General features: G+C 41.5%; 1 protein-coding gene across 1 annotated transcript in view; it reads left to right on the top strand.

Annotated features, from left to right (window-relative positions):
- The first annotated feature begins 207 nt into the window (after positions 1 to 207).
- Positions 208 to 25,891, top strand: part of LOC134678771 (transcriptional repressor CTCF-like) — a 35,580-nt gene continuing 9,896 nt past the window's right edge. Inside the window, exons 1-14 of the mRNA XM_063537471.1 lie at positions 208 to 459; positions 3,742 to 3,842; positions 5,345 to 5,481; positions 6,690 to 6,845; positions 8,082 to 8,263; positions 10,054 to 10,223; positions 10,571 to 10,707; positions 12,090 to 12,240; positions 12,603 to 12,769; positions 13,760 to 13,896; positions 15,602 to 15,719; positions 17,253 to 17,369; positions 22,064 to 22,262; positions 23,533 to 23,663. Coding sequence (XP_063393541.1) covers positions 3,746 to 3,842; positions 5,345 to 5,481; positions 6,690 to 6,845; positions 8,082 to 8,263; positions 10,054 to 10,223; positions 10,571 to 10,707; positions 12,090 to 12,240; positions 12,603 to 12,769; positions 13,760 to 13,896; positions 15,602 to 15,719; positions 17,253 to 17,369; positions 22,064 to 22,262; positions 23,533 to 23,663 — 1,899 coding nt within the window. The 5' untranslated portion in view covers positions 208 to 459; positions 3,742 to 3,745. The remainder of the gene's footprint in view (positions 460 to 3,741; positions 3,843 to 5,344; positions 5,482 to 6,689; positions 6,846 to 8,081; positions 8,264 to 10,053; positions 10,224 to 10,570; positions 10,708 to 12,089; positions 12,241 to 12,602; positions 12,770 to 13,759; positions 13,897 to 15,601; positions 15,720 to 17,252; positions 17,370 to 22,063; positions 22,263 to 23,532; positions 23,664 to 25,891) is intronic.

Genomic DNA, 25,891 nt, shown 5'->3' with positions numbered 1-25,891 from the left:
GTAGCCCCTCAGACCGGTCGTCACAAATAAAATATAAATTAAACGTGAATTTAATGTCCGTGGATTGTCTGTTTGCTGTTTGCGTCTCGTTCTCTCTGGAAAGATTCCCAGATATAAATAAAACGAAAAAACCCATGTAAATTGTAGGAAGTTGAATGCACTTCGTAGAATTTACATGGATTTTATGGTGAAAGGTAGGATTTTTTTTTACTGGTAATAATGGCCTAACTTTCGGATGCGTTCATAACGCCATCTTGTTTGTCTCACCATAGACCATTTGACATTGACGAATATTAATCACTGGCAGCACTGCATCATTTTGTAGTATTGTATCGTAGTTCACGCTGCGTCCGCCATTTCGCGTCAGCGTCACAATCGCAAGAATTGATCGAGTTGAAGACCGAGACGCCCTCGTTGGGAAAAATTAGAAGTTATAGTTTTCCCATTTACGGGATCCAGGTATTTTAATGTGAATTTACCTAATTTTGTTAATTAAGATGCACTTTTCAGGATTCCTACGCGGTTACACGGTGATAAGACTGATAAGTTGGTCAATCAAGTGAACATTCTGTCGAAATTTGCTTCATTTTCGTAATATCATTTGGCATATAGGCGACCTGACGACAGCGCTCTCTGTGATGCCTTTTGCTAGCTAGGTAGTTTTCACTTAGTGGCGCTAATTTGTCATTATTCAATGATATTATGATAATACAGTAGAAGTTAATTATTAATTTTTTTCTTCCGTTTTGAGCAACGCGTGTTCGGTTATTTGGCGGAATCCCTTCATAAGATGGCGGACATCCTAACGCCACTTATTTAGTTATATGACGAGTGAACCGTTTTATTCGTTGTGCAAAGTGTTTGTGTCGAAAAATACTCATTAAACTGCAGTGTGATGGACTCAAATTTAGTTTATTATCAATTTCGTGTTCGTTATTTATTAAAAGTACGTATGATAGTTTGTGGACGGTATTTTTCCCTGTTGTACGCATATCTCACGAGTCGGTCAAGTACGCCGGTTATTGATTGATTTATTATTAATATGAACGGGGAGTTGCTCTTTAGGTTACTGAGATGAGAAAATATATAGTTTTAAAGCAGTAGAAACCACCAAGCTTTTAGTTTCTGGAGTAGACACTAGTATAGTAGTCCTAGACTTGTAATCATAACAAAGATAAATAATGAGATGATGCAGTAACCTCAGAGTATCTTAGAAATATCTAAGCATAAAAAGCTAGCGTAGATTAAAAGACTTAAGTCCTCCGAGTTCTCTGCTTCAAGACTAAACTAAGTTTTTTGTACTTACCGAAACAAGAGGCTTTACTTGAGTCCTTTTCAGAGACCTCATTTTATTACAAAAAAATTCAAAAAGGATTGTCTTCATATAAAATTAATGGGTTAGGTACACTACAATAATGCCAATAAGTCAGATATTTCTATACTGCTACTAGTAAGTATTTAGATAAAACCTACAAAATTGTTGATGGGAGTCTGCAAGATCTAGAGTGAGATTGGAGTTATTTATTATTCTGAGACTCAAGTCCTTTTGAGTACAGTGCAATCCTGATAATCCGGCACTTTTATGGTCCGGTATACGCAGTAATCTGGCACTAAAATTGGGATACAAATGATCATTCTATGTCCTAATTTACATACTATGTGCGCTAACATTTTTGTCCTTCAATCTCTTTGTAAATGGTCATGTTCCAAATAGGATGTAAAATTGTCTTTGAATCTAGTATTTTAGTAAAATGTATTTCTACAACATACTAAAAAACACATCAATAGCCGGGTCCACACAGAGTGAGCATATGTGCGAGGCAATGTGCAATAATATGCAGATTTGCTCTAACTTCCAGTAATCTGAAATTTCCAGTAATCCGGTTCTTTTGTGTCAGCTAAATTGCCAGATTAGTGAGATTGTACTGTAAGGCTTAAAAATGACTCAAGTAAAGCTAGACTAGGCACTTAGAAGATTTAAAGCGCTGTCTTGTAAAAACAAGTTGAGTTCTTCAAATTCAGGCTCAAAAGACCAACACTATAAAAAGCACTATATTCTCTTAATATGTTTCAATGAGCAATTCTTGTATTTTGGGGATATCAGAAATGGCTCTAATGATTTTAGATGAACTTTGCTATATGGGCGTTTTCAGGGGCGACAAATTGATCTAGCTAGGTCTTATGGAACATTTTTGAGTTTTTATATGTCCCCCAGATATTTCTCTTTGTTTAAGTAAAAATGCTTGCGCATTAGCTGTCCAAACTTCTCCACCCTTGTAGCGTGTGGAGAATGTGTGTGCATTAGTTGTCCAAACTTCTCCACCCTTCATTCCTCATTCCTCGTAATGATTTAAATAAGATTAAATGTGAACGCTTACAAACAATTATGTTCACTGTTTAGTATGGATTTGGTTGACAAAATATAGCTTTACTAATCTTTCTGACTATATACAGGGCAGCATTGGTGTCAATTAAGTATTACTAAAGGTACAAGAAAGAAATATATTCAACCTTTAGAACAAATACCTACAGCCCGATCATAACAGAACAATGTCATGGCAAGCCAAAGATATACTCGCAGATAAACAAGTGCAGTTATATAACCACATCAGCTTTCAGCTGATAGTGTATAAAACAATATATATATTTATATATTCTCTGATCAGTTGCTTACATCAGCGAGCTGTTCTTAAACTTTTTTGGTAACGGAACCCTTTAGGAAAGCGAAATATTTCACGGAGCCTAAAATTAAAATTTTTCTTTAATCACCATTGAACTTAAACCAGAGAAAGTGGAGCTGGTTTTTGAATTCTTTTTTCTCGCAGTCCTCTGAGCACACTTACTGAATGGCTGGCTTACATGTTTGTAATCCGAGCCCAATTTACCTTGCTGACCGCTTTCTGGCTTGATAAGTAATAATAGTACTTAGCATCAAAAATTCCTTCTTGGACCGGCAATGTACTAGAAATTGTCACTCTACGGTGACAGTTGTCACTGTTGTGTGCCTGTACTCGTAAAAATGGACAATATCTACAAAAATTAACCCGTGGAGTGCCCCAAAATTACCGTAGTATGGAACTCGTATACTAGTTACCAGCACACATGTGACAGTAGGGCGCTCCACGGGTTAAGGAATGGGCTTATTGTAGTGTAAAGGTGTGGCGTGCAACTTGGCACCTCAGATATCATTACTAGTAAAAATTAACCTACAAGTTGTGACCGTCTGAGCAGTATATGAGAGGATAAAGTGGATCATTCAAATAGATGAATTGTCGTATTTTTTAATTTGCCAACTTTAAGTTCTTCCTATGTCCCAGTGGCGGCGCGTCAAACATATCCATAGGCAAGCCGGGGCTAATTTGGCTTACATTTTCCTTTACAACTCTGCTCAAACGTCCAAAAACAGGCAAGCCGGTGGGAATCGGCTTTTATGGACGCGCCGCCACTGCTATGTCCTCCAGTGGTCTGAGGATCATTAGAGTTCAGAGAGGGTTCTAAATATTTCTTAAAGGGTAGCTTTAGAAATGGTTTAACTTTAATATTTACGAAAACGGGATTTAGTCGTGTATAATTTAATTACCTCTGACGTTTCAAGGACGGCTTTGGTTTGTCTTGTCCCTATGGTCTTGGAAGCGCTTAATTTAAAACTTAAGTAATTGTACAATATACAAGTCCTGTTCTCGTAGATACTAAAATGTAATAATCTTGAATGTTTAAGTAAAAGGATTTACTCGTCCACAGCAAAATGCCGCCGCCAGATAAGAAGGCTATTGCGGACGGGAAGCTGATCCAGTCCTATCTGAACAACTACAATGCCACCGCCGAGACTCCTGTCTTGGACTGTAAGTAGACAGTATAACCCTCGTAGAACTATAGTTCGGTTTTTTTAGCATTACGAAAAGACTACGCGATCTTGGCGTGACTTTTAATTGAAAAACCCTTTTTAAAAATCAGTAACTAGGTGTTACTTATGAAAGCAAAATAATGTCAGTAATAAACCTATATGATTCATAATTGTTACATATTGGCCGTAACTTTTCAAAAGTGTTTTACAATAAAAAGACACGTCAAAATTGTTTATATTTTTTCTAATGCTAAATGAACGAACAATCAAATAAACCTTATTGCCTGTTCTAACATACACTTATATTTAAAATTGAGTAACAATTTAAAGGGTTATTCCCAAAACTTCCTGCATTGCACAGCTAAACTGTGGAATTTTTGTCTTATCCTCGTAAGGCCCACTGCACTACCCAGTAGGCCTACCAGATATTACTACTAATTACTTTAATGTAATGCATACCATTTTCAATTGGAACAGAGTTGCATTAGGGTAATTCGCCAGTAACTGGCCACTTTTAGTGTCTGGCCGCCCTAAACTAAAAATGAATTCTATTCACCTATAAATATAATTCATTTTAGTATTGCCAGTTATTGAAACCTTATGCTAAAATAAATTCTGTTTATAGGTGAATAGAATTCATTTTTAGTTAAGGGCGGCCAGTTAATGGCGAATTGGATACTTTCCTACTAGTCAAATCAGCTTCTTTTTAGAAATTTCAAAACGATTTGCTAAAATGGAATTTATATGAAAACGTGTGTAGTGACGTCACAGTTAACTCGCCTACTTTTTATACTTCCATCCGATTTATTAAATAGAGATTGTGTTTAAAAATAACTGCTATCTATGTTTTTCTAATAATGATCTGGTGCTTTATTTCGTGCACGGTGTGAAATAATTTAAGTAGAGGAAAGTACCCAATTACGAGTACCCTACTTTTGTTTCATTCAATTTCTAAACAAAATCAATTTAACCTAATTTCCTTCACTATAAATTTCAAATTCAGATGGCTGTTTTTGTATGTTGGGTGGGTTAGGAGGATATGTTACCACTGGTAACAAACGACTGAGAAAAAAAAATCTCAGTGTTACCACCAATTACTTAAAATACATTTTGCGAAAAAAAATCCAAGGCTCATTCTACATATATTGTTGTTACATTTATTTAGCTTACCCTGTTTATTTGGATCAAATTTAGCAAGCTAAATTAAAATTACTTTGATTGAGCTGAAACTTATACATATGTAAGTTGGAAGACCATCCAATATTATGTTACCATCGAACTGAGCTGATGGACAGGATAGGCATATACCTACTTCCCCTGTCCGCATTGTCTTATCACAGAGTTCCCTCTGTGATAAGACAATGCAACTTAGTAGTGTAAGGGCTTATTAGAATGTCTCGAGTCTTGAAAATCTTTTGATAAAAAGTTAATTTTATATTTCCCAAAAATGCCAGATGCAAAAAAGAGTATATAAAATCCCAACTCATTTATATTTTTCAGTGAACGGCGACGGTGGTGACACAGACGAGGTGCCAAGCAATGGCGTCACTTACTTCGTGGACGAGCAGGGCCGCTACTACTACCAGCAGGGGGAGAACCAGTCCATCATGTCTCTACCCACCCCGGATGATAATGATGTAAGTAAAAAAAAAAAATTTATTCAGTAGCTTGAAAAACAAATTACAGTATCTGCAGCTGGAGTCTCTTTTTAAGTGAGAAGACACATAAGTGTAACCAAATGACGCGCTGAGGAGTGACGTGACATTTATCTAATCTACCAACAGTACCAACATAGGTTGCTGCAACGTCATCCTGGCCTGGCCTAGTGGCGATGCCAGGATCGAAGCAAGCTGGAAATCGTCTTAATACCTTCATTTGGTTCTAAGTTAGCGTAATCCGAGTTTGCTCCATTCCAGTTGTGAAAAATTTTTGTGTCCTTTTCAGTTTTTTGCTTGTAGTTCGAAAACGGAATGTCCGACGGAAAAATATTTACCGCCTTAAAAAAAGGAGGTTCTCAGTTTGACCCGTGTGTTTGTATATAATGTATGTATGTTTGTCCGTGGTTTTCTCGCGGATGGCTGAACCGATTTTCAGAAAAGTGTTTGTTACATTCTGGAGAAGGTTTTAGTATACTTAAAGCTGAGCTGATGCTGAACCCTGGCTGTACCTACCTAGTGGAAATCAGGTTTGGTGCAACATAGGCAAAATGCTTAAACCTTTACTTTATTTGCTTTTCAAGTTCTCAAATTCAGCTTTCACCATATTTCTTAAACTGGCAACTGTCATACTCCTAGTTCTAGAAATAGAAATTCACCGAGTTGAAAAGATTGATTCATATTTTTCGCTCGCGGTGTTATATGTATCACTCATTTCGCTCAGTGGATCTGTAAGATATATTGTTCATGAGTGAGAGAGAGATGTCAATCAATCAGATGCCATAAGTGCGACCTAGATGGCGAATCACGCGATACGATCCCGCCATGTCTCCCGACACCCTCCGAATTCTTCCGAACCGCTCCGAAACCTATTCGCATCGTCTCACTCGCTCGTCACGCTCGGCCGGCTCATTCGATGAGTGGGAAAGAGCGAGCAAGGAACACTAAGATGAGCGACTGAGCGAGTCAAATCATCAGTGAGTTGAAGAGTGAGCGAGTTCAATCAAAAGATATAAATTCATTTAAATCACTCACTCGTGAACGACACATGTCTAGACTAGTATTATGAATAATCACTGTCACCAATAATTGTCACTAAATATGGTCATTACTTCTGACACTATTGGCACATTACGATATATATATAAACACAGCAGTATACGTCAATTAAAATACAACTCAATACGCAGGAGGGTATAGCCGAAGACGAGAACAACCTGATGGAGGAGGGGTACCAGACGGTGACGCTGGTGCCTTCGGAGACAGGGTCCGGGGAGGTCAGCTACGTGTTGGTGGTACAGGAAGAAACCAAGCCGGTTCTCAATGTGGACATCAAGATTGATCAGGTGTGTAATGTGTTACCCATATTGCTTATTTAATATAGTATTTACAAGAAGATACTTAGCTCTCATTGAGTCAATGCATACCTACTGCTTTATGGGCCACCCCACACTAGCGTCTTTTGAGCGTCGGCGTCTAGTCAGCGCCACGGAAAATGGCGTCGCTGCGCAGTAGCGCCCACGTTGCGTCGAGCAGAGGCAGCCATAGAGTTGGCTCTAAGAGTCACAAACCCGTCGCTAGAAAGCGACTACCATACAATCCAAGTTACACTCTCATTTTAAAACGACGTAAAGTGAAATTTGATATCCCACCAAAAACATTTTCATGTAAAATGTTGCCAAGACGAAACCATAAGGCTCGCACCTGTCAAAAAGTTATCAGATCTCTTGTAAAGCCAAGCTACTAACTCTAGAAGCCCCAACTTCATAAATTCTACACCTTAGACAAAATATGTGCCTTTTCCGTTTCGCTACCGTCACATGGCCGTAAGGTGAAAAATGTATTCACTATTCATTATTTTTTATTATACTATAGTTCTTTTAGTAACGAAACGGCCAATCCGCATATTTTGTCTAAGGTGTAGAATTTGTGAAGTTTTTGTGAGTTGCTTATGACAATCTTCCATCTCTTAATGTAAAGGGATGGGAGTAATTTACATTTAAAAATCCTGAAATACGTATCTTTTATACAATCTGCTTTTTACTGATTCCCCATAAACTTCAACCCCCTTTTCCCTGCTAACGCCCTTTTCTACCCCCTTTTCACCCTTACGGCGTGATTTTGGTGTTGAAAACTATTCTATATCTTTCCCCATAACAAAAACTATTTACATACCAAATTTCAACTAAATCGGTTCAGCGGTTATTGATTCCCCATACAAAACCCCCCCTTTTCACCCCCTTAGGGGCAAAAAATTTCAAGTTTTTGAATTTTTTTATTATTTGTGTACTAAGACTATCTTACATACCAAATTTCAGCTTCCTAGGACTTCAGGAAGTACCCTACAGGTTTTGATGATCAACAGTGAGTGAGTGAGTCAGTGACGAATTAGGGGTTTTTTTAGATATGAATAAAATTTAATAAAGTATAAGAGCTTTGAATTTTTTTGTGCTTAATAAGTCCACTATTAACATAATGTCCCGAGAATTTTGTTTATCTGGTATAATCCAAACTGCAGGTTACTGTCCCGGCGGCATTCCCACACTATTGTCTGAGATGATGATGATGATGAATGTTAACAGGAGGAGGTGGATGAGAAGGGCAACGACGACGTGTACAACTTCGAGGAGGAGGGCGCCGAGGAGGAGGAGGAGGAGTTGGAGGGGGATGAGGAGGGGGGCGCCAAGCGCAAGAAGACGCCCAAGCGGCGCAACATGCGCTCAAAGTTCACCTGCACCTTCTGCAACTACACCAGCCACCGCCGGTCAGTTACCTCAATACTAGTATTCTGCCCTGCTAAGCCGAAAAGCGCTATCTCAAAAATAAAAACCGGGCAAGTGCGAGTCGGACTCGCGCACGAAGGGTTCCGTACCATAAAGCAAAAAAAAAACGGAAAAAATGCAAAAAAAGGAAACGCTCACCCATCCAAGTACTGACCACTCCCGACGTTGCTTAACTTTGGTAAAAAATCACGTTTGTTGTATGGGAGCCCCATTTAATTCTTTATTTTATTCTGTTTTTAGTATTTTTTGTTATAGCGGCAACAGAAATACATCATCTGTGAAAATTTCACCTGTCTAGCTATCACGGTTCGTGAGATACAGCCTGGTGACAGACGGACGGACGGACGGACGGACAGCGAAGTCTTAGTAATAGGGTCCCGTTTTACCCTTTGGGTACGGAACTCTAACAAATGATTTTGAAAATGGAATTCTCAGTTATAGAAACTAAAGTATAAATTAGCAATGGATTTTCTTTTGAGATAGCGCCACTCGGCTTAGCAGAGCAGTATTGATATTATACATGGTGTGTCTGACCATGGGGTTTTAAATCTAGGGCTTGATTTTACTCGCTAAACTAAGCTACTTTTACCATGGGACCAACGCTCAAATCGGGGATTTTTTTTTGGCTTTTCCATAGAAAACGTCGACATCTGATCAGCCAAAATGTATGAAAAAGTCAAAAAAAATTCGGGTTTTCGGGGTTGGTGCCATAGTAAAAGTAGCTCAGTTTAGCGAGTAGAATCGAGCCCTGGATTTAAAGCCCCATGGTCAGACACACACTGTAAATGCGAAAGTGTGTCTGCCTGTGTGTTACCTCTTCACGCTTAAACCGCTGAACCGACTTAGTTGAGATTTGGCATAGATATATAGTTTGTGTCCCGGGAAAGGACATAGGTTACTTTTTAGGGTTCCGTACCCAAAGGGTAAAACGGGACTCTATTACTAAGACTTCGCTGTCCGTCCGTCCGTTTGTCTGTCTGTCACCAGGCTGTATCTCACGAACCGTGATAGCTAGACAGTTGAAATTTTCGCAGATGATGTATTTCTGTTGCCGCTATAACAACAAATACTAAAAACAGAATAAAATAAAGATTTAAGTGGGGCTCCCATACAGCAAACGTGATTTTTGACCAAAGTTAAGCAACGTCGGGCGTGGTCAGTACTTGGATGGGTGACCGTTTTCTTTTTGCATTTTTTTCCGTTTTTTTTTTTGCTTTATGGTACGGAACCCTTCGTGCGCGAGTCCGACTCGCACTTGCCCGGTTTTTATGTCTGAATCATACCTAAAGAGGGTTAAACGGAGGGTGTAATTGAGATAATTTATGAATCTGTTAATTGATGTAAGCAATTAAACATATGCTCAAATTGAATGATTGCCATTAGACTTTATCCAGGTGCTATACTGCTGCTGTCACTAATTCCACGCAGACGGAGTCGCGGGCAAAAGCTAGTACATACAATATAATATAACACTAACACAACAAATAGTGATACAAAGTTGTACACTTCTGATAAGTGTTCATCTTTGAGGAGACATAGGAAGATGACTCGAACTCAAGGAGACGCCGATGCGAATTAAATACTTGTGACTTCACAAATTTGAAAAAAATCCCCGCCATTTTGAAAAAGAAATCAAAAGCTGAATTTACTAGTAAAATCTACAGTACCCACACAATTTCACGAGCGCATTTCAGAAATGGAACGCGTGGCGTTGAAAAGGTTAAAAGGTGACGTTTTTGTATTTCTCAGCTAATAATAAGGTCTATTCCAGCTACCTTCTCCTCCGACACATGAAGACCCACTCGGAAGACCGGCCCTACAAGTGCAAGGTGTGCGAGCGGGGCTTCAAGACCATGGCCTCGCTGCAGAACCATGTCAACATGCACAACGGGGTCAAACCGCACGTCTGCAAATACTGCAACAGTCCCTTCACCACCTCCGGTCTGTAACATTTTACATGGATTATTTTATTTGCTGATTCGTTGACGTTGTTTCCGTTGCTTTATATCCTTGGTACAGTCACTATCAGATATATCAAAGCGGCCAAGGCGCTAATAAATTTCTGAACACGCTTCTATTGTCCGTCTCTCTGTCTGCCACCAGGCTGTATCTCTAAACCGTGATAGCTAGACGGTTGAAATTTTCACAGGTGATGTATTTCTGTTGCCGCTATAACAACAAATACTAAAAAGTACGGAACCCTCGGTGTGCGAGTCCGACTCGCACTTGTCGAGTTTGTTTCAGTTATCTTTAGGCTTTTATTATTTGATTGTTGATATGTTGTACAGGCGAGCTAGTACGGCACGTCCGCTACCGCCACACGCACGAAAAGCCACACAAGTGCACCGAGTGCGACTACGCGTCCGTCGAGTTGTCCAAGCTGAGGCGACACGTGCGGTGTCACACCGGCGAGCGACCCTACCAGGTACTCGCCTATCATACAACCCGTCCGTCAGTTCATCACACAGCTGACAGAAATGGGCCATTTTATTTAAAGTTGTCCCCTACACTTTTTTTTCAAAATTGGGATTTTTTATGTTATTTCTACTCAGAATCATGAGCTCTTTTGATCCTAATGGGAGAAAAAAAGTGTCCCAAAATTTCCATACATTTTTCGATCTTTCCATTCCGAAACCGCCATACAAAGTCTATGAAAAAATGGCAACGGAATGGGAAAAAAACCTTGGGACACTTTTTTTCTCCTACTAGGATAGAAAGAGCTCGTGATTCTGAGTAGAAATAACATAAAAAATCCCAATTTTTTAAAAAAAGTGTAGGGGACAACTTTAAATAAAATGGCCCAAATGTGCGGTGTCCGTAACCCCCTTAGGAAATGGGGTCATTTGAAGCATGATTTTTGGATGATTATAGGGGGGGGGGGGTCGAAAATCGATGACGTAATTTATGGACAGCCCCTTATCAGTGGTGAAATCTTATTGAAATGCCAGGGGTTGGCACTTGCTCCCCCACCGTGCGGTTAATATTCCGCAAGCTATTGGATAAAAGTACGCATGTGGGGTAATTGTTCGCATCAAGAAAATTTCAATGGAACTGTAAATAAAATAAAGGTAAACGAATATCCACGTACTAATTTAACAATATTAAATAACTTTACTTAAGATATTGAATAGGGCTTGATTATTGCATCAAAACTTGACTTAAATGAACTATAGAGGTCGTAATTATACCCTATACATCAATAATGCGACGTGTGTCGAACTGCTTTCGCTTTGGGTCCGCAGCTCACGTGGCTCCATGATAGTGATCAGACAGACGTTAAACTTTATTCTATTGACAATTCCATTGATCTTTTTTTTGGATGCGAACAATTACCCCACTGTACATGTGTACTTTTACCCAAACGCTTGCGGAATTTTACCCCACGGTGAGGGAGTGAGTGCCAACCCTTGCATTTCAATAAAATTTCACCACTGGTAACGGGGTCTTTTAATAAATGATATACATATATCTTTGTCTGAGTACCCACAACACAAGCCTTGAGCTTACCGAGGGGCTTAGTCAATTTGTGTGAAACTGTCCTATAATATTTATTTAATATGTGGGGGCTAAAATTTGACTCATAGTAATCATCGCATTTATTCGTGATAAACTATAACATATACAAGAACAGAACAAAAACAAAGAAAGTTAAACATAAACGAAATAAATAGTTTACCACGAAATGGTCCCACCTCAGCATGCTAACCCAAATGTCAGCGCTGATCTTCCGGTGATAGTGGTTAGTGGTTTTACCAAATATATTCAGGCGACTAACCTGACTCTAATTAAGTATGTATTTGATTCCAGTGCCCGGACTGCACATATGCTTCCCCAGATACGTTCAAGCTGAAGCGACATTTGCGCACGCACACAGGCGAAAAGCCCTACAAGTGCGATAGCTGCAACATGTGCTTCACGCAGTCTAACTCGCTCAAAGCTCACAAGCTCATACACAACGGTAACACTTTTTACGATTATTGACTTAACAATATTACGTCATTTGTCTCTAATAATTTATGGTTAACCATCTAAGTGGTTTAGTTTCAGAGTGAATTGTCTAAGATACTACAAATTTTGTCAACCTACAATGATACTTAAATCTGCCTGGGACGTACGAACGTGGCGTACAGAGTTCTGTTTTTGCAATATTGGCCATAAACCAAACAAGACGCTAATGTCGTCAACCTAAATTAGAATCAAGTTTCTAATTTAGGTTTTCTAATGTACTACATAACAATAAGTCCACTTTTTTTGACACAGGATCCTTACATGTTTTTCCTAGTTAATGACGGTTCAACTCATGTCGCTTCTCTATCGCAGTGGCAGAGAAGCCCGTGTACCGATGCGAGCTCTGCCCAGCCAAGTGCGGACGTAAAACAGATCTACGCATCCACATACAGAAGCTGCACACCTCGGACAAGCCTCTCAAGTGCAAACGGTGCGGGAAAACGTTCCCCGACCGCTACTCCTGCAAGCTACACAACAAGGTACACACTTCTCCACGCTTCATTCGTCGACACACTTCAAGAACCCAAATATGTATTATGATTGATTGTAGAGATGCACCGGATATTCGGTTACTATCCGGTATCTGGCCTATCCTGCCATTATTTTACTATACGGCGGGATACCGGATAGTGACCTATTAACCGGCCGGATACCGGATAGTAACATTGCTTGATTTCGGAGTAAACAAATTGGATATAAGAAATAGTCAGGGTCATAATCGTACTTGTTTATTATTTTAAAACAGTTTAAACATTCCACTGACTTGCACGCACACTCATTTCGAACCTAGAAATGTGTCCGCGCGAAACGTTCACTAGGAAACAGGTCAAACCTGCAGAATGCGCACCTGAAAAACCGAAATGTAGGTATAGTTTCGCTGGCCGAATATCCGGTATCCGGCCAAACAACTATCCGTTGCATCTCTAATTGATTGGCAGTTTTTAACAAATAATCGAATTTGTCGATAGTCTAATGCTAACATGTTTAACACTTTGACTACCGAGAACCCGCCTGGTAGGCACTCGTAATGTTTGCTCAGATGCCGGACAACCCGCCCAGCGGGTTGTGTTGTACGCAGATATAGACGACCGGTTTCTGGGGTAGTGCGCCGTTTTTTGCCCGGTTGCGAAAGTGTTTCTACTTTTTTTTTCGAGCTTCTGAGTTTGTAACCCTCTAACCCTATTTTATAACAGCAAAAAAGGTACCCGATTTTTGGGCGTAGATAGTATGAATGAGTCAATTTCGTGAAGATTAATACCAAGTGTAGTTGAATAGGCGTCACTGTGACACTCGTCCCTGGTTCTGAGTAAAAATAACCGCAATTTTTTTTATTCAAATAAATAAAAGTTATACATAATTGCATGTTTTCCTCAAAACTGCTTATTTATATCACATTTTTAATGAACTAAACAAATTTGCAACATTAACAAACTTGTTTCATATTTGTGATTATCTCCTTTTATGTTTAGACTCACGAAGGGGAGAAGTGCTTCAAGTGCGACCTGTGCCCGTACGCGTCGACCATGCTGCGCCACCTCAAGTCGCACATGCTCAAGCACACCGATGAGAAGCCCTTCGTGTGCACCGAGTGCGACCAGAGCTTCCGGTAACTATATACAGTTTGTCTTAACTCTGTTGTCACTAGAGCTTCCGGTAACTATATACAGTCTATCTATTATATATGAATTTTTAATTATATTACTTTTTTTTCTGTTTGTATTACATCCGAATAGTGAGTACATAGAAAAGCGTGTACCCCATGTACCTACGTATAATATGTCGCCACGCCCTTGTAGGGTCCATGCTGTGCTGAATTAAACTTAAACACCTGTAAAATACCATGGATGCATCGAATAAAGGATTATGATTATGATTAAGTCTCTGTAATCCCGCGAAGGGCAGTCAAATGCGACCTGCGCCACCTCAAGCACTCCTAACAGAGCTTCCGGTACTGACACACACTCGCTATACCATACACTACCGACAGACTGCTATGTGAAGCGTTTATGTACATCTCCAAGTACCACACTGTTTTAAAATACAGATACTAAAATCATACTACGATTTGGGATATAAAAAAAACCGGGCAAGTGCGAGTCGGACTCGCGCACGAAGGGTTCCGTACCATAATGCAAAAAAAAAAACAAAAAAAAGCAAAAAGAAAACGGTCACCCATCCAAGTACTGACCCCTCCCGACGTTGCTTAACTTTGGTCAAAAATCACGTTTGTTGTATGGGAGCCCCATTTAAATCTTTATTTTATTCTGTTTTTAGTGTTTGTTGTTATAGCGGCAACAGAAATACATCATCTGTGAAAATTTCAACTGTAGCTATCACGGTTCGTGAGATACAGCCTGGTGACAGACGGACGGACGGACGGACGGACGGACGGACGGACAGCGTAGTCTTAGTAATAGGGTCCCGTTTTACCCTTTGGGTACGGAACCCTAACAAGGATTAACAGTATTACGAGTAACACCACGGCAAAGGTTAAGTCCCACATTTACGAGTAAGCGGCACATTAAAGCCGCACAATCACATGAATTCTCGTAAAAGCTTTAGAGAGCCTCATATTATGGAACTTAAATGAGTTGAACCATGCTGAGTCGGGACCATTTCGTGGCTTATATGTTGTGTTACGACAAGCGCTGGTGGTCTAGCGGTAAGAGCGTGCGACTTTCAATCTGGTGGTTCGCGTTCAAACCCCGGCTCGTACCAATGAGTTTTCAAAGGTGTATGTGAAATCCCCAACCCGCATTGGGCCAGCGTGCGGACTATAGCCCAAACCCTCTCGTGCTTGAGAGGAGGTATGTGCCCAGCAGTGGGACGTATATAGGCTAAATTATTGTATCTTAATTTTGGATTTCATGGGCCTATAAATTCCGGTCTTTTGATTGAGGCTTGCGTGGAATATAGATCCAACACGTAGATATTAGATACCCGGAGAGCTTTAATTAATTTATTTATTTAAACTTTATTGCACATAAAATTATAAGTACAAATGGCGGACTTAATGCCATAAGGCATTCTCTACGAGTCAACCACTGGGCCAAAAAGAGACGGTTGTTAGGTGCAGGTTTTATAATAGAAAAGTTAAAGCGATAATCACAAAACTACTACTACTATTTACAAAATAAACACTAATTAACATACGATGAAATAATAAACTTACACATATACTTTGTATGATACACTTACATAAATATCTACATATATACATACATTATACATGTACCTACTCATGAGTTTAATGTCATGTAGAAATTTTTATTATTAAATATTTTTACCCAAGTTTATTGTGTGTTGTTTAGTCAGAAGCAGTTGCTGCGGCGGCATCAGAATCTGTACCACAATCCGGACTACGTGCCCAAGCCTCCCAAGGAGAAGACGCACGCTTGCCACGAGTGCAAACGCACATTCGCGCACAAGGTTACTCCTCGTTTCTGTAATATCATATCATACCATTTATATATTTAGGCCGCTTCATCTATTTTGATGACGGTGACCCCGAGAAACAATGATTCTTATTGTTATGTCTTATATCAGGGGTTCCTAATCCGCGGCGCACTTGCAAGTTTCAGATTTCGACAAATTTCGCCCTAATTCGAAATAGATATTAACATGGTGAGGAGTAGGGGTAGGCGCCACTTTCTACTGTCTACGGCGCCCCAGGGCGCCGTGGCGCAGTTTGGGAACCCCTGATGATGATATGATTGGCCTGGCTAATTCTGTTCCTTACATTGATGGCATAGTCCGTGCTCCGTCCGTTTTTCTAAGATCAAGTATGCCATAGCCCCTCAGCTGTGAACGGACCCAGGAACCCGACCATTTATGAATTTTATACATGTGTCGCCATAAACCATTTTTTGATTAAGTAAATATTTACGGTAATATTTGGGTTTTATTAAAAATACAATAATTTCAATAAAATGAGCCACAATTTCGTATAAATCTGTCTTAATTTCGTACGCGTAACACTCGAAACGTAGCATTAGTAAAACCCGAAACGGGTAATTTATTTCATTAAAATTAATTAAAAAGCGATACCAAGTGTTAGTTTCGTGTTTCAGTAGACTATAAGAACTATTTCTATTAACTTGACATAAATAAAACTGGAGATTACTTGAGAAAATTCGCTGAATTATGCATTTTGGGACTGATGGTCGGAACATAGAGACCAATTCACGTAACACCCGAAACGGCTACTTTTTAGCGATTCTGTCGTTATATTGTTCTTATACTTTAATTATGTGTGTTCAGGAAAAGAAAATATTATAAAAAAAGTAGATGATTCAATAGTTATAATATCCCTAGTTCCTTTACAATATCGAATAAAACCTTATTTTATGAGTTCAAGTGTAACACCCAAAACCTTCCCAAAACGGTCGAATGACCTAATCATACAAAAAAATCGATATTTGCCCAAAAAAAAACTTGTATTTTTTTGTGTCATTTTTGGCCTTTACCAGTCAAAGTGTGGCGATTTTCACTTTATAATAAAATTGTCAATTTTGCCCATTTATTGTCTGATGATGATATGAACGTCTTTACTCTATAATAGCAACAACAGTTTGGACAACTAATATAAGTAACGGGTTCTTCCTTTCGGCAGAAAGCATGAAAATTGCCATGCCATGAATATTTTTTTAATAGCCCGTTATAGTGTCCCATTGCTGGGCGGGTCACGTCTGCCGCATGCATCCGGATAGGTGGGATAGTATAGCCACCAAATGGATGCCGCAAAAGAAGCGCGGACTTGGCTGGCCTAGACTGAGATGGCGGACATTTTTTTTTTTGGACGGGAGTTGTGGAGTTCAAGGGGAGAGGCCCTTGCCCAGCAGTGGGACACTATGAATAAATTATTCTTAATTAATAATAGAAGTGGAAACAAATCTTCATGTGATTCGGATCGTTGGGCTGATCTGAGGTATCGTTTAACCGTATTGTTGTCACCATCAACAGGGCAACCTGATCCGACACTTGGCCATCCACGACCCGGACTCGGGGCACACCGAGCGCGCGCTCGCGCTCAAGATCGGTCGCCAGCGCAAAATCAAGTACATGCAGCCGCGCGCACAGGTGACACATTGTATATTTGTACCATCGCCCACACTGTTAACTGGACTGGACTGGTGTAGGTGGACCTTACGCCTCTTTTAATAAGGTCCACCGATGTACAGTTAGGAGTATTGCTGTTTGTACACCCAGCCGCAAAATTGCGTGGCTACTTTATGAATTTCTTTCATAATGTGTCCACGCAATTTTCGCTCGCTGTACATTCGGTACATAAATAACTGGCGAGGTGTTTAATATTATCTTGACTCATAAGAACAAAACATAAAAATTGAACAACTAGCATGCTTAATTACTTATGCCCACTTGCACCATCCTGGGGTTAAGCGGTTGAACCGTTAACCCTGTGTGTAATTATACTGGTAGCCATGGTAACTTCAGGTAAACCGGTTAACCCCAGGTTAGCGGAATGGTACACGAGGCGCTTATAGTATTTACTAGCCATTTGATGCGATTTGTAATTTTTACCACACTTTATGTCTCTTTGTCGACAGTCCACGGAATTGTGCCAAGTATAGCAATAAAAAATAATATAGAATTAATTTATAAAAAATAGTACTATACCACCATATTAAATAACATATTACAAAATGACTGTGTAAAGTTTTCAATAAAGAATTTGAATTATTTATTAAACTAGTGCCTACGCCAAGTTATGGGATTAGTTGCCAAGCGGACCGCAGGCTCCAATAAGCCGTGGCAGAAATGCCAGGATAACGCGAGGAAGAAGAGAACTAAACTTAAACAATTTACACAAGACATGATCCCTTAATTTCATCTATGTAATTAGTAAAAGCCTGCTTATGCGAATTGACTTATATCGGGTGTGGCCTGTAATATGAGCAAAAAATTTAACTGTAGGCTGTTGAACTCCTCATACTGACCAACATTATATATATATATATATATATATATATATATATATATATATATATATATATATATATATATATATATGGGTGTTTTCGGGGGCGATAAATCGATTAGCTATACTGCAAAACGTAATTCAAGACCAAAAAAAGTAAGATATGTTGCCACTTTTTTTTATGCGCGTCTTGTATTTATGTACAAATAAATAAATAAAAGTACTTTTTTAAATAGTAGGAGTAAAATTACTAATGAATAAATTATCTTAGCGTGATTATTTATCAAAAGGAATTTACAATTTTACAAACAAATTATTGCAGTGGCAACATTGTCTCACTTTTTTTGGTCTTGAATCACGTTTTACAGTTTAGGTCTTATTTCTGGGATAACGCGCATTTTTGAGTGTTTTCCGAGCAAAGCTCAGTCCCCAGGTATTTTTAGTTACATACAATGATGCTGTTTGCGAATTATAATAGATAAGATAATTCAGCCTACATACGTCCCACTGCTGGGCACAGGCCTCCTCTCGAGCGCGAGAGGGCTTGGGCTATAGTCCCCACGCTAGCCCAATGCGGATTGGGGACTTCACATACACCTTTGAATTTCTTCACAGATGTATGCAGGTTTCCTCACGATGTTTTCCTTCACCGAAAAGCGACTGGTAAATATCAAATGATATTTCGTACATAAGTTCCGAAAAACTCATTGGTACGAGCCGGGGTTTGAACCCGCGACCTTCGGATTGAAAGTCGCACGCTCTTACCGCTAGGCCACCAGCGCTTTTTATAATACCTCTGCGAAAATTTAAGTTACATGTACCTACCTCGGAGGTTTAGGAATTGTATGTTTTTTAATGTACCTACTTAACCTGTAACTACTTTACGCGTATTATGAGTTACATTATTCATTACATATATTCAATAGTGCATACATTTTTCACCTTACGCCCATGTAATGGTAGCAAAACGGCCAAGCCTCATATTTTGACTAAGTTATAGAGCTTGTGAAGTTAGGGCTTGTAGAGTTAGAGAGAGAGATCAAGAGATCTGATAACTTTTTGACAGGTGCGAGCCTTATGGTTTCGTCTTAGCAACATTTTACATGAAAATGTTTTTGGTGGGATTTCACTTCTTTTTGTAAGTTGCTTATTATAATCTTCCATCTCGTAATTTAAAGGGTCAGGGGACTCAGGGGTACTGTACTACTACTCGTATTAAAAATCCTGAAATACATATCTGGCGGAATAAAAATACAATCTGCTTTTTACTAATTCCCCATACAAACTTCAAACGTCTTTTCCCCCCTAACGCCCTTTTCCACGCCCTTTTTACCCTTACGGGGTGAATTTTGGGTTGAAAACTATTCTATATTCTTCCCCATAACAAAAACTGTCTATATACCAAATTTCAATTAAATCGGTTCAGCGGTTATTGATGCCCCATACAAAATCCCACCCACCTTTTCAAGCCTTTAGGAACTAAAAATTTCAAGTTTTTATTTTTTTTGTTGTTTGTGTACAAAGACTATCATACCAAATTTCAGCTTCCTAGGACTTCAGGAAGTACCCTACAGGTTTTGATGATCAACAGTGAGTGAGTGAGTCAGTGACGAAATCGGGGTTTTTTAGATATGAATAAAATCTAAAATATAAGAGCTAATTATGCAATTGTTTTTTTTTTATGCTTAACAAGTCCACTATTATTGACATCATATCCCGAGATTGTTTTATCTGGTATAATCCAAACCCAAGTTATGAGGGTGAAAAAAAAAACGACGAAGCGCTTCGAGAAAAGGTAGGTAGTGCCCTTGCGCTTCGCTTTGCTCGTCTTGGCGGGGGCACTGCCGTGCCCCCAGATACGGATTTAATAAAACGCTAATGCCGCCTCGCGAATTACAAAACATGTGCACAAAAATAATTGTCTCGAACATTATAAGCTTTTATTTAAATATAGGACACACAGATCGACCTAGGCCCCGTTTCTCAAAAGCTTGTAACTTGTAATACAAGCGGATGTCACTTTTTGACAGCATATGTTAGAAAAGGACTTCCACTTGTATTACAAGTTACAAGCTTTTGAGAAATGGGCCCCTAGTCCCACAGCTAGCTCAGTAAGGCTTGTGTTGTGGGATAACGATATATATAAGTTATATAACATATAGTTATATTTGGTTGTATGCTAGTACTTAGGGGCTATTCATAAATTACGTCATTTCAAATTAGGGAGGGGGGGGGGGGGGTCTGGACATCGGATGTTGGTAGCATGACGTAGGAGGAAACGGGGTCATTCGAAGCATGATTTTTGGATGATCTTAGGGGCGGGTGGGTAAAAAATCGATGACGTAATTTATGGACAGCCCCTTATATACATTAGATAACATCCATGACTCGGGAACAAATATTATAGACACTCAAATAAATGCTCTTACCAGGATTCGAACCCGGGACCTCCTGCTTCATAGGCAGCTCACACCGAGTCGGCTAGCTAACATGCTGTGATGATGAGGATGAATTTACATCTACTGTCATTTGACTTTACCTATACTTTTCTTCTCACCATAACTTTGGTTTTGTCATCAAAACAACACAGCATTCGCAAAATATACGATTTTGAGTCATCATCATCATCTCAGCCATAAGACGTCCACTGCTGAACATAGGCCTCCCCCTTTATGGGGGGTGAATGCCATAATCGCCACGCTTGGCAGGCGGGTTGGCGATCGCAGTCGAGTACACCGAATTTGAGGGACGCTGCTGCCCGTCCACCGGTGGTCTTGGACGTAGTTTAAGGACATACTCGGGTCCCGGGTCACGATTTTGAGTGTGGTTAGTAAATTAGTTTTAGGCATTGCAAATTATTACAGCAATCAAAAATATGACATTTTATGCAGCCGAGGTACATTCCAGACGAGCGAGTATTGGCCCTCTGAACGCCACGGCTATCGTGCGCGGCGCGTCATTATGAACCTTGTTGTAATGCACGAAGGTTGTTATTGGGCTGTAGCCGCGCGAGTCAGTTCAACGCTTTGCCAATTGAAGGGTTAACCCTTAATCAATTTTCGTTTTTTATTTCTATTACGAATTAGGTATGCTTTAGCGAATGGCCAACGCTATCCAATTTTCCTAAATACTATCAACTGTTCCTATGACCAAAGACAATATAGTGTATAGAGAGTTATTGTCATGGTAAATTATGTAGCCACAGTAAATTTACTGCCATCTTTCGACAGAAAATTAAAATATTTAGAACACCATTTGACTTCGGTCCTTATTCTTTCACTGATATGTTTTAATTTGTGAAATATCAAAAAGTAACGCCATCTATTCGAGACTAGGCCAAAGGCGCCATCGCTCGAAAATATTGCACCATACTTTTGGCCTAGTATCTAGTCATAGACTAGGAATCCTCTAGACCGAGTTTAGAGCAATTATTTCATGCAACCGATGATGCCAAAAATGCGGGGGTGCGCGGGACGAGGTGAGCGAAGTCCCGTGCCGTGATTGGTCCGTTCAAAGACACGGACGGCACACAAAGACACTTTTGACTCTAACGTGGAGTAAAATTACCGTATGCGTGGCAGAGGGGGTAGCGCGACTATGCCCAGTCTGGAGGATATTTTATCTATGTATCTAGTAGATGGCGTTAATTTTTGATATAAACAATTTTAATACTTATCATTGAAAGAATAAGGAAAGTCAAATGGCGTTCTAAAAGTATTAATCTTCTGTCAAATTATGGCAATAAATTACTGTTACTACATAACTTACTTTGGCAATCCGGCTCTATATCAATTAGTATTTGCCTATCTAAACTAAAGTAAAACGTAACCGTCAGGAGGAAGCGAACGAGTCAGACGACAACAACATGGTGAAGCTCGGGCTGACGTCGAACGAGCTCCGGCGCGGCGAGCTGGTGACCGTGGCGGACGGCGACGGGCAGCAGTACGTGGTGCTGGAGGTGATCCAGTTGGAGGACGGCACCGAGCAGCACGTGGCCGTGGTCGCGCCGGAGTACATCGAGTGCGAGGAGCCCGGTCAGTCGATACCTTACCAATGACTCGAGCTATTGTAATGTCAACCTTATCACGGCGGGCAGCAGTACGTGGTGCTGGAGGTGATCCAGCTGGAGGACGGCACCGAGCAGCACGTGGCCGTGGTCGCGCCGGAGTACATCGAGTGCGAGGAGCCCGGTCAGTCGATACCTTACCAATGACTCGAGCTATTGTAATGTCAACCTTATCACGGCGGGCAGCAGTACGTGGTGCTGGAGGTGATCCAGCTGGAGGACGGCACCGAGCAGCACGTGGCCGTGGTCGCGCCGGAGTACATCGAGTGCGAGGAGCCCGGTCAGTCGATACCTTACCAATGACTCGAGCTATTGTAATGTCAACCTTATCACGGCGGGCAGCAGTACGTGGTGCTGGAGGTGATCCAGCTGGAGGACGGCACCGAGCAGCACGTGGCCGTGGTCGCGCCGGAGTACATCGAGTGCGAGGAGCCCGGTCAGTCGATACCTAACCAATGAGTCGAGCTATTGTAATGTCAACCTTATCACGACGGGCAGCAGTACGTGGTGCTGGAGGTGATACAGCTGGAGGACGGCACCGAGCAGCACGTGGCCGTGGTCGCGCCGGTGTACATCGAGTGCGAGGAGCCCGGTCAGTCGATACCTTACCAATGAGTCGAGCTATTGTAATGTCAACCTTATCACGACGGGCAGCAGTACGTGGTGCTGGAGGTGATCCAGCTGGAGGACGGCACCGAGCAGCATGTGGCCGTGGTCGCGCCGGAGTACATCGAGTGCGAGGAGCCCGGTCAGTCGATACCTTACCAATGACTCGACCTATTTTAATGTCAACCTTATCACGATGGGCAGCAGTACGTGGTGCTGGAGGTGATACAGCTGGAGGACGGCACCGAGCAGCACGTGGCCGTGGTCGCGCTGGTGTACATCGAGTGCGAGGAGCCCGGTCAGTCGATACCTTACCAATGACTCGAGCTATTGTAATGTCAACCTTATCACGACGGGCAGCAGTACGTGGTGCTGGAGGTGATCCAGCTGGAGGACGGCACCGAGCAGCATGTGGCCGTGGTCGCGCCGGAGTACATCGAGTGCGAGGAGCCCGGTCAGTCGATACCTTACCAATGACTCGAGCTATTGTAATGTCAACCTTATCACTAGTAATTCACTAGTAATAGGATCCCGTTTTTATCTTTTGGGTACGGAACCCTAAAAACCTGTGTTCATCCTTGAGCTTAATTTATGACAATAAGTTTTATCTTTTCCAGCCATGTCCGCTGAAGAAGAGGAGGAGGACCAAGAGCAGGAGTCCGTAGCCAGCGGCGCCGAGGAGGTCCGGCACAAGGAGATGGAGACTGGCATGGAGAAGAGCATCAAGCTAGAGAAAGACGTCACCAGTTGCTTCGGCTTCGATGTGAGTAGCTTGTAGAGTGTCTCACAAGGAAGGGTACCCAACTGTGCGACTCCGATTTGATTTATCTTGATATACACGGTGTAACATGAGGAAACCGAATAATTTTAACCACGCATTTCTGAGGTCGAAAGAAGGAAAAAATGTCATATGAAATTAGGTCAATTTCGCCAAAAAAAAGAAATGTTTTTTGGTTTGTTTTTTTCAATTTTTTTAATGTATTTGTACATAAATAATAAATATTATTGGTAAACTTATCACTTAAAATTGATTTTTAGATTTTTTTTCGTAAAACCTACTTTTTGTGAAGTGTTACTTGTCACTTTTTGACATCTATCAATAAGGATATTTAGACTACGTCCCATAGCAGCAACATCACCATCAAAAAGGCCTTTTACACTATGTAACAATAAATAATAAAATAAGTTCAAAAACTAAAACCCGACTACTGCAAATCGCGCTCTAAAAAGTATGAAACAAGATAGAATTCTTATCTAAAATTATCAAGCAGGAAATATTATAAATGTTACCATTTTTTTTATATAAATTACAACGTAATATAATTTACTGATTTTTTTATATATTTACAGAAATTCAGAGGATCGCCGTGGTCGTATGCCACGATTATAAACTTAAAAGTAATGTGGCATACGACCACGGCTATCCTCTGAATCTCTGTAAATTTATAAAAAAAACAGTAAATTATATTACGTTGTAATTTATATAAAAAAAATGGTAACATTTATAATATTTCCTGCTTGATAATTTTAGATAAGAATTCTATCTTGTTTCATACTTTTTAGAGCGCGATTTGCAGTAGTCGGGTTTTAGTTTTTGAACTTATTTTTTATTTAATTAATTTTGGGGTCATGATTTCGTTACTAACTTTTTGAAGTCACTTTATATTACTTTTGCGAGGGCGTCCTCAGTACAGAAATGCACGCAGAGCGCGCCGCCTATATCGGGCTACGCCCGTCTCCTTTAGTGCCTATGAGGGCGCCGATGGCGGCCGTCTTTGGAACGCGTACGTCGGGCTACGCCCGATTCATTTAATATGAGGGCGCCGAAGGCGCCCGGCTTTGGAACGCGTACGTCGGGTTACGCTCGACACTTTTAGTATGAGGGCGCCGAAGGCGCCCGTCTTTGGAATGCGTGCGTCGGGCTACGCTCGACTCTTTTAGTATGACGGCGCCGAAGGCGCCCGGCTTTGGAACGCGTATGTCGGGCTACGCCCGACCCTTTTAGTATGTGGGCGCCGAAGGCGCCCGGCTTTGCAACGCGTACGTCGGGCTCCGCCCGACTCATTTAGTATGAGGGCGCCGAAGGCGCCCGGCTTTGGAACGCGTATGTCGGGCTACGCCCGACTCTTTTAGTATGGGGGCGCCGAAGGTGCTCGGCTTTGGAACGCGTACGTCGGGCTACGCCCGACACTTTTAGTATTAGGGCGCCGAAGGCGCCCGGCTTTGGAACGCGTATGTCGGGCTACGCCCGACTCTTTTAGTATGAGGGCGCCGAAGGCGCCCGGCTTTGGAACGCGTACGTCGGGCTACGCCCGACACTTTTAGTATGAGGGCGCCGAAGGCGCCCGACTTTGCAACGCGTACGTCGGGCTCCGCCCGACTCTTTTAGTATGAGGGCGCCGAAGGCGCCCGGCTTTGGAACGCGTATGTCGGGCTACGCCCGACCCTTTTAGTATGTGGGCGCCGAAGGCGCCCGGCTTTGCAACGCGTACGTCGGGCTCCGCCCGACTCATTTAGTATGAGGGCGCCGAAGGCGCCCGGCTTTGGAACGCGTATGTCGGGCTACGCCCGACTCTTTTAGTATGGGGGCGCCGAAGGTGCTCGGCTTTGGAACGCGTACGTCGGGCTACGCCCGACACTTTTAGTATTAGGGCGCCGAAGGCGCCCGGCTTTGGAACGCGTATGTCGGGCTACGCCCGACTCTTTTAGTATGAGGGCGCCGAAGGCGCCCGGCTTTGGAACGCGTACGTCGGGCTACGCCCGACACTTTTAGTATGAGGGCGCCGAAGGCGCCCGACTTTGCAACGCGTACGTCGGGCTCCGCCCGACTCTTTTAGTATGAGGGCGCCGAAGGCGCCCGGCTTTGGAACGCGTATGTCGGGCTACGCCCGACCCTTTTATTATGTGGGCGCCGAAGGCGCCCGGCTTTGGAACGCGTACGTCGGGCTACGCCCGACACTTTTAGTATGTGGGCGCCGAAGGCGCCCGGCT

The sequence above is a fragment of the Cydia fagiglandana genome, chromosome Z, assembly GCF_963556715.1.
Source record: "Cydia fagiglandana chromosome Z, ilCydFagi1.1, whole genome shotgun sequence".
Lineage (NCBI taxonomy): Eukaryota > Metazoa > Arthropoda > Insecta > Lepidoptera > Tortricidae > Cydia > Cydia fagiglandana.
Note: the sequence above shows the minus strand (reverse complement) of the source record. Positions and strands in the feature narration are given on the sequence as shown.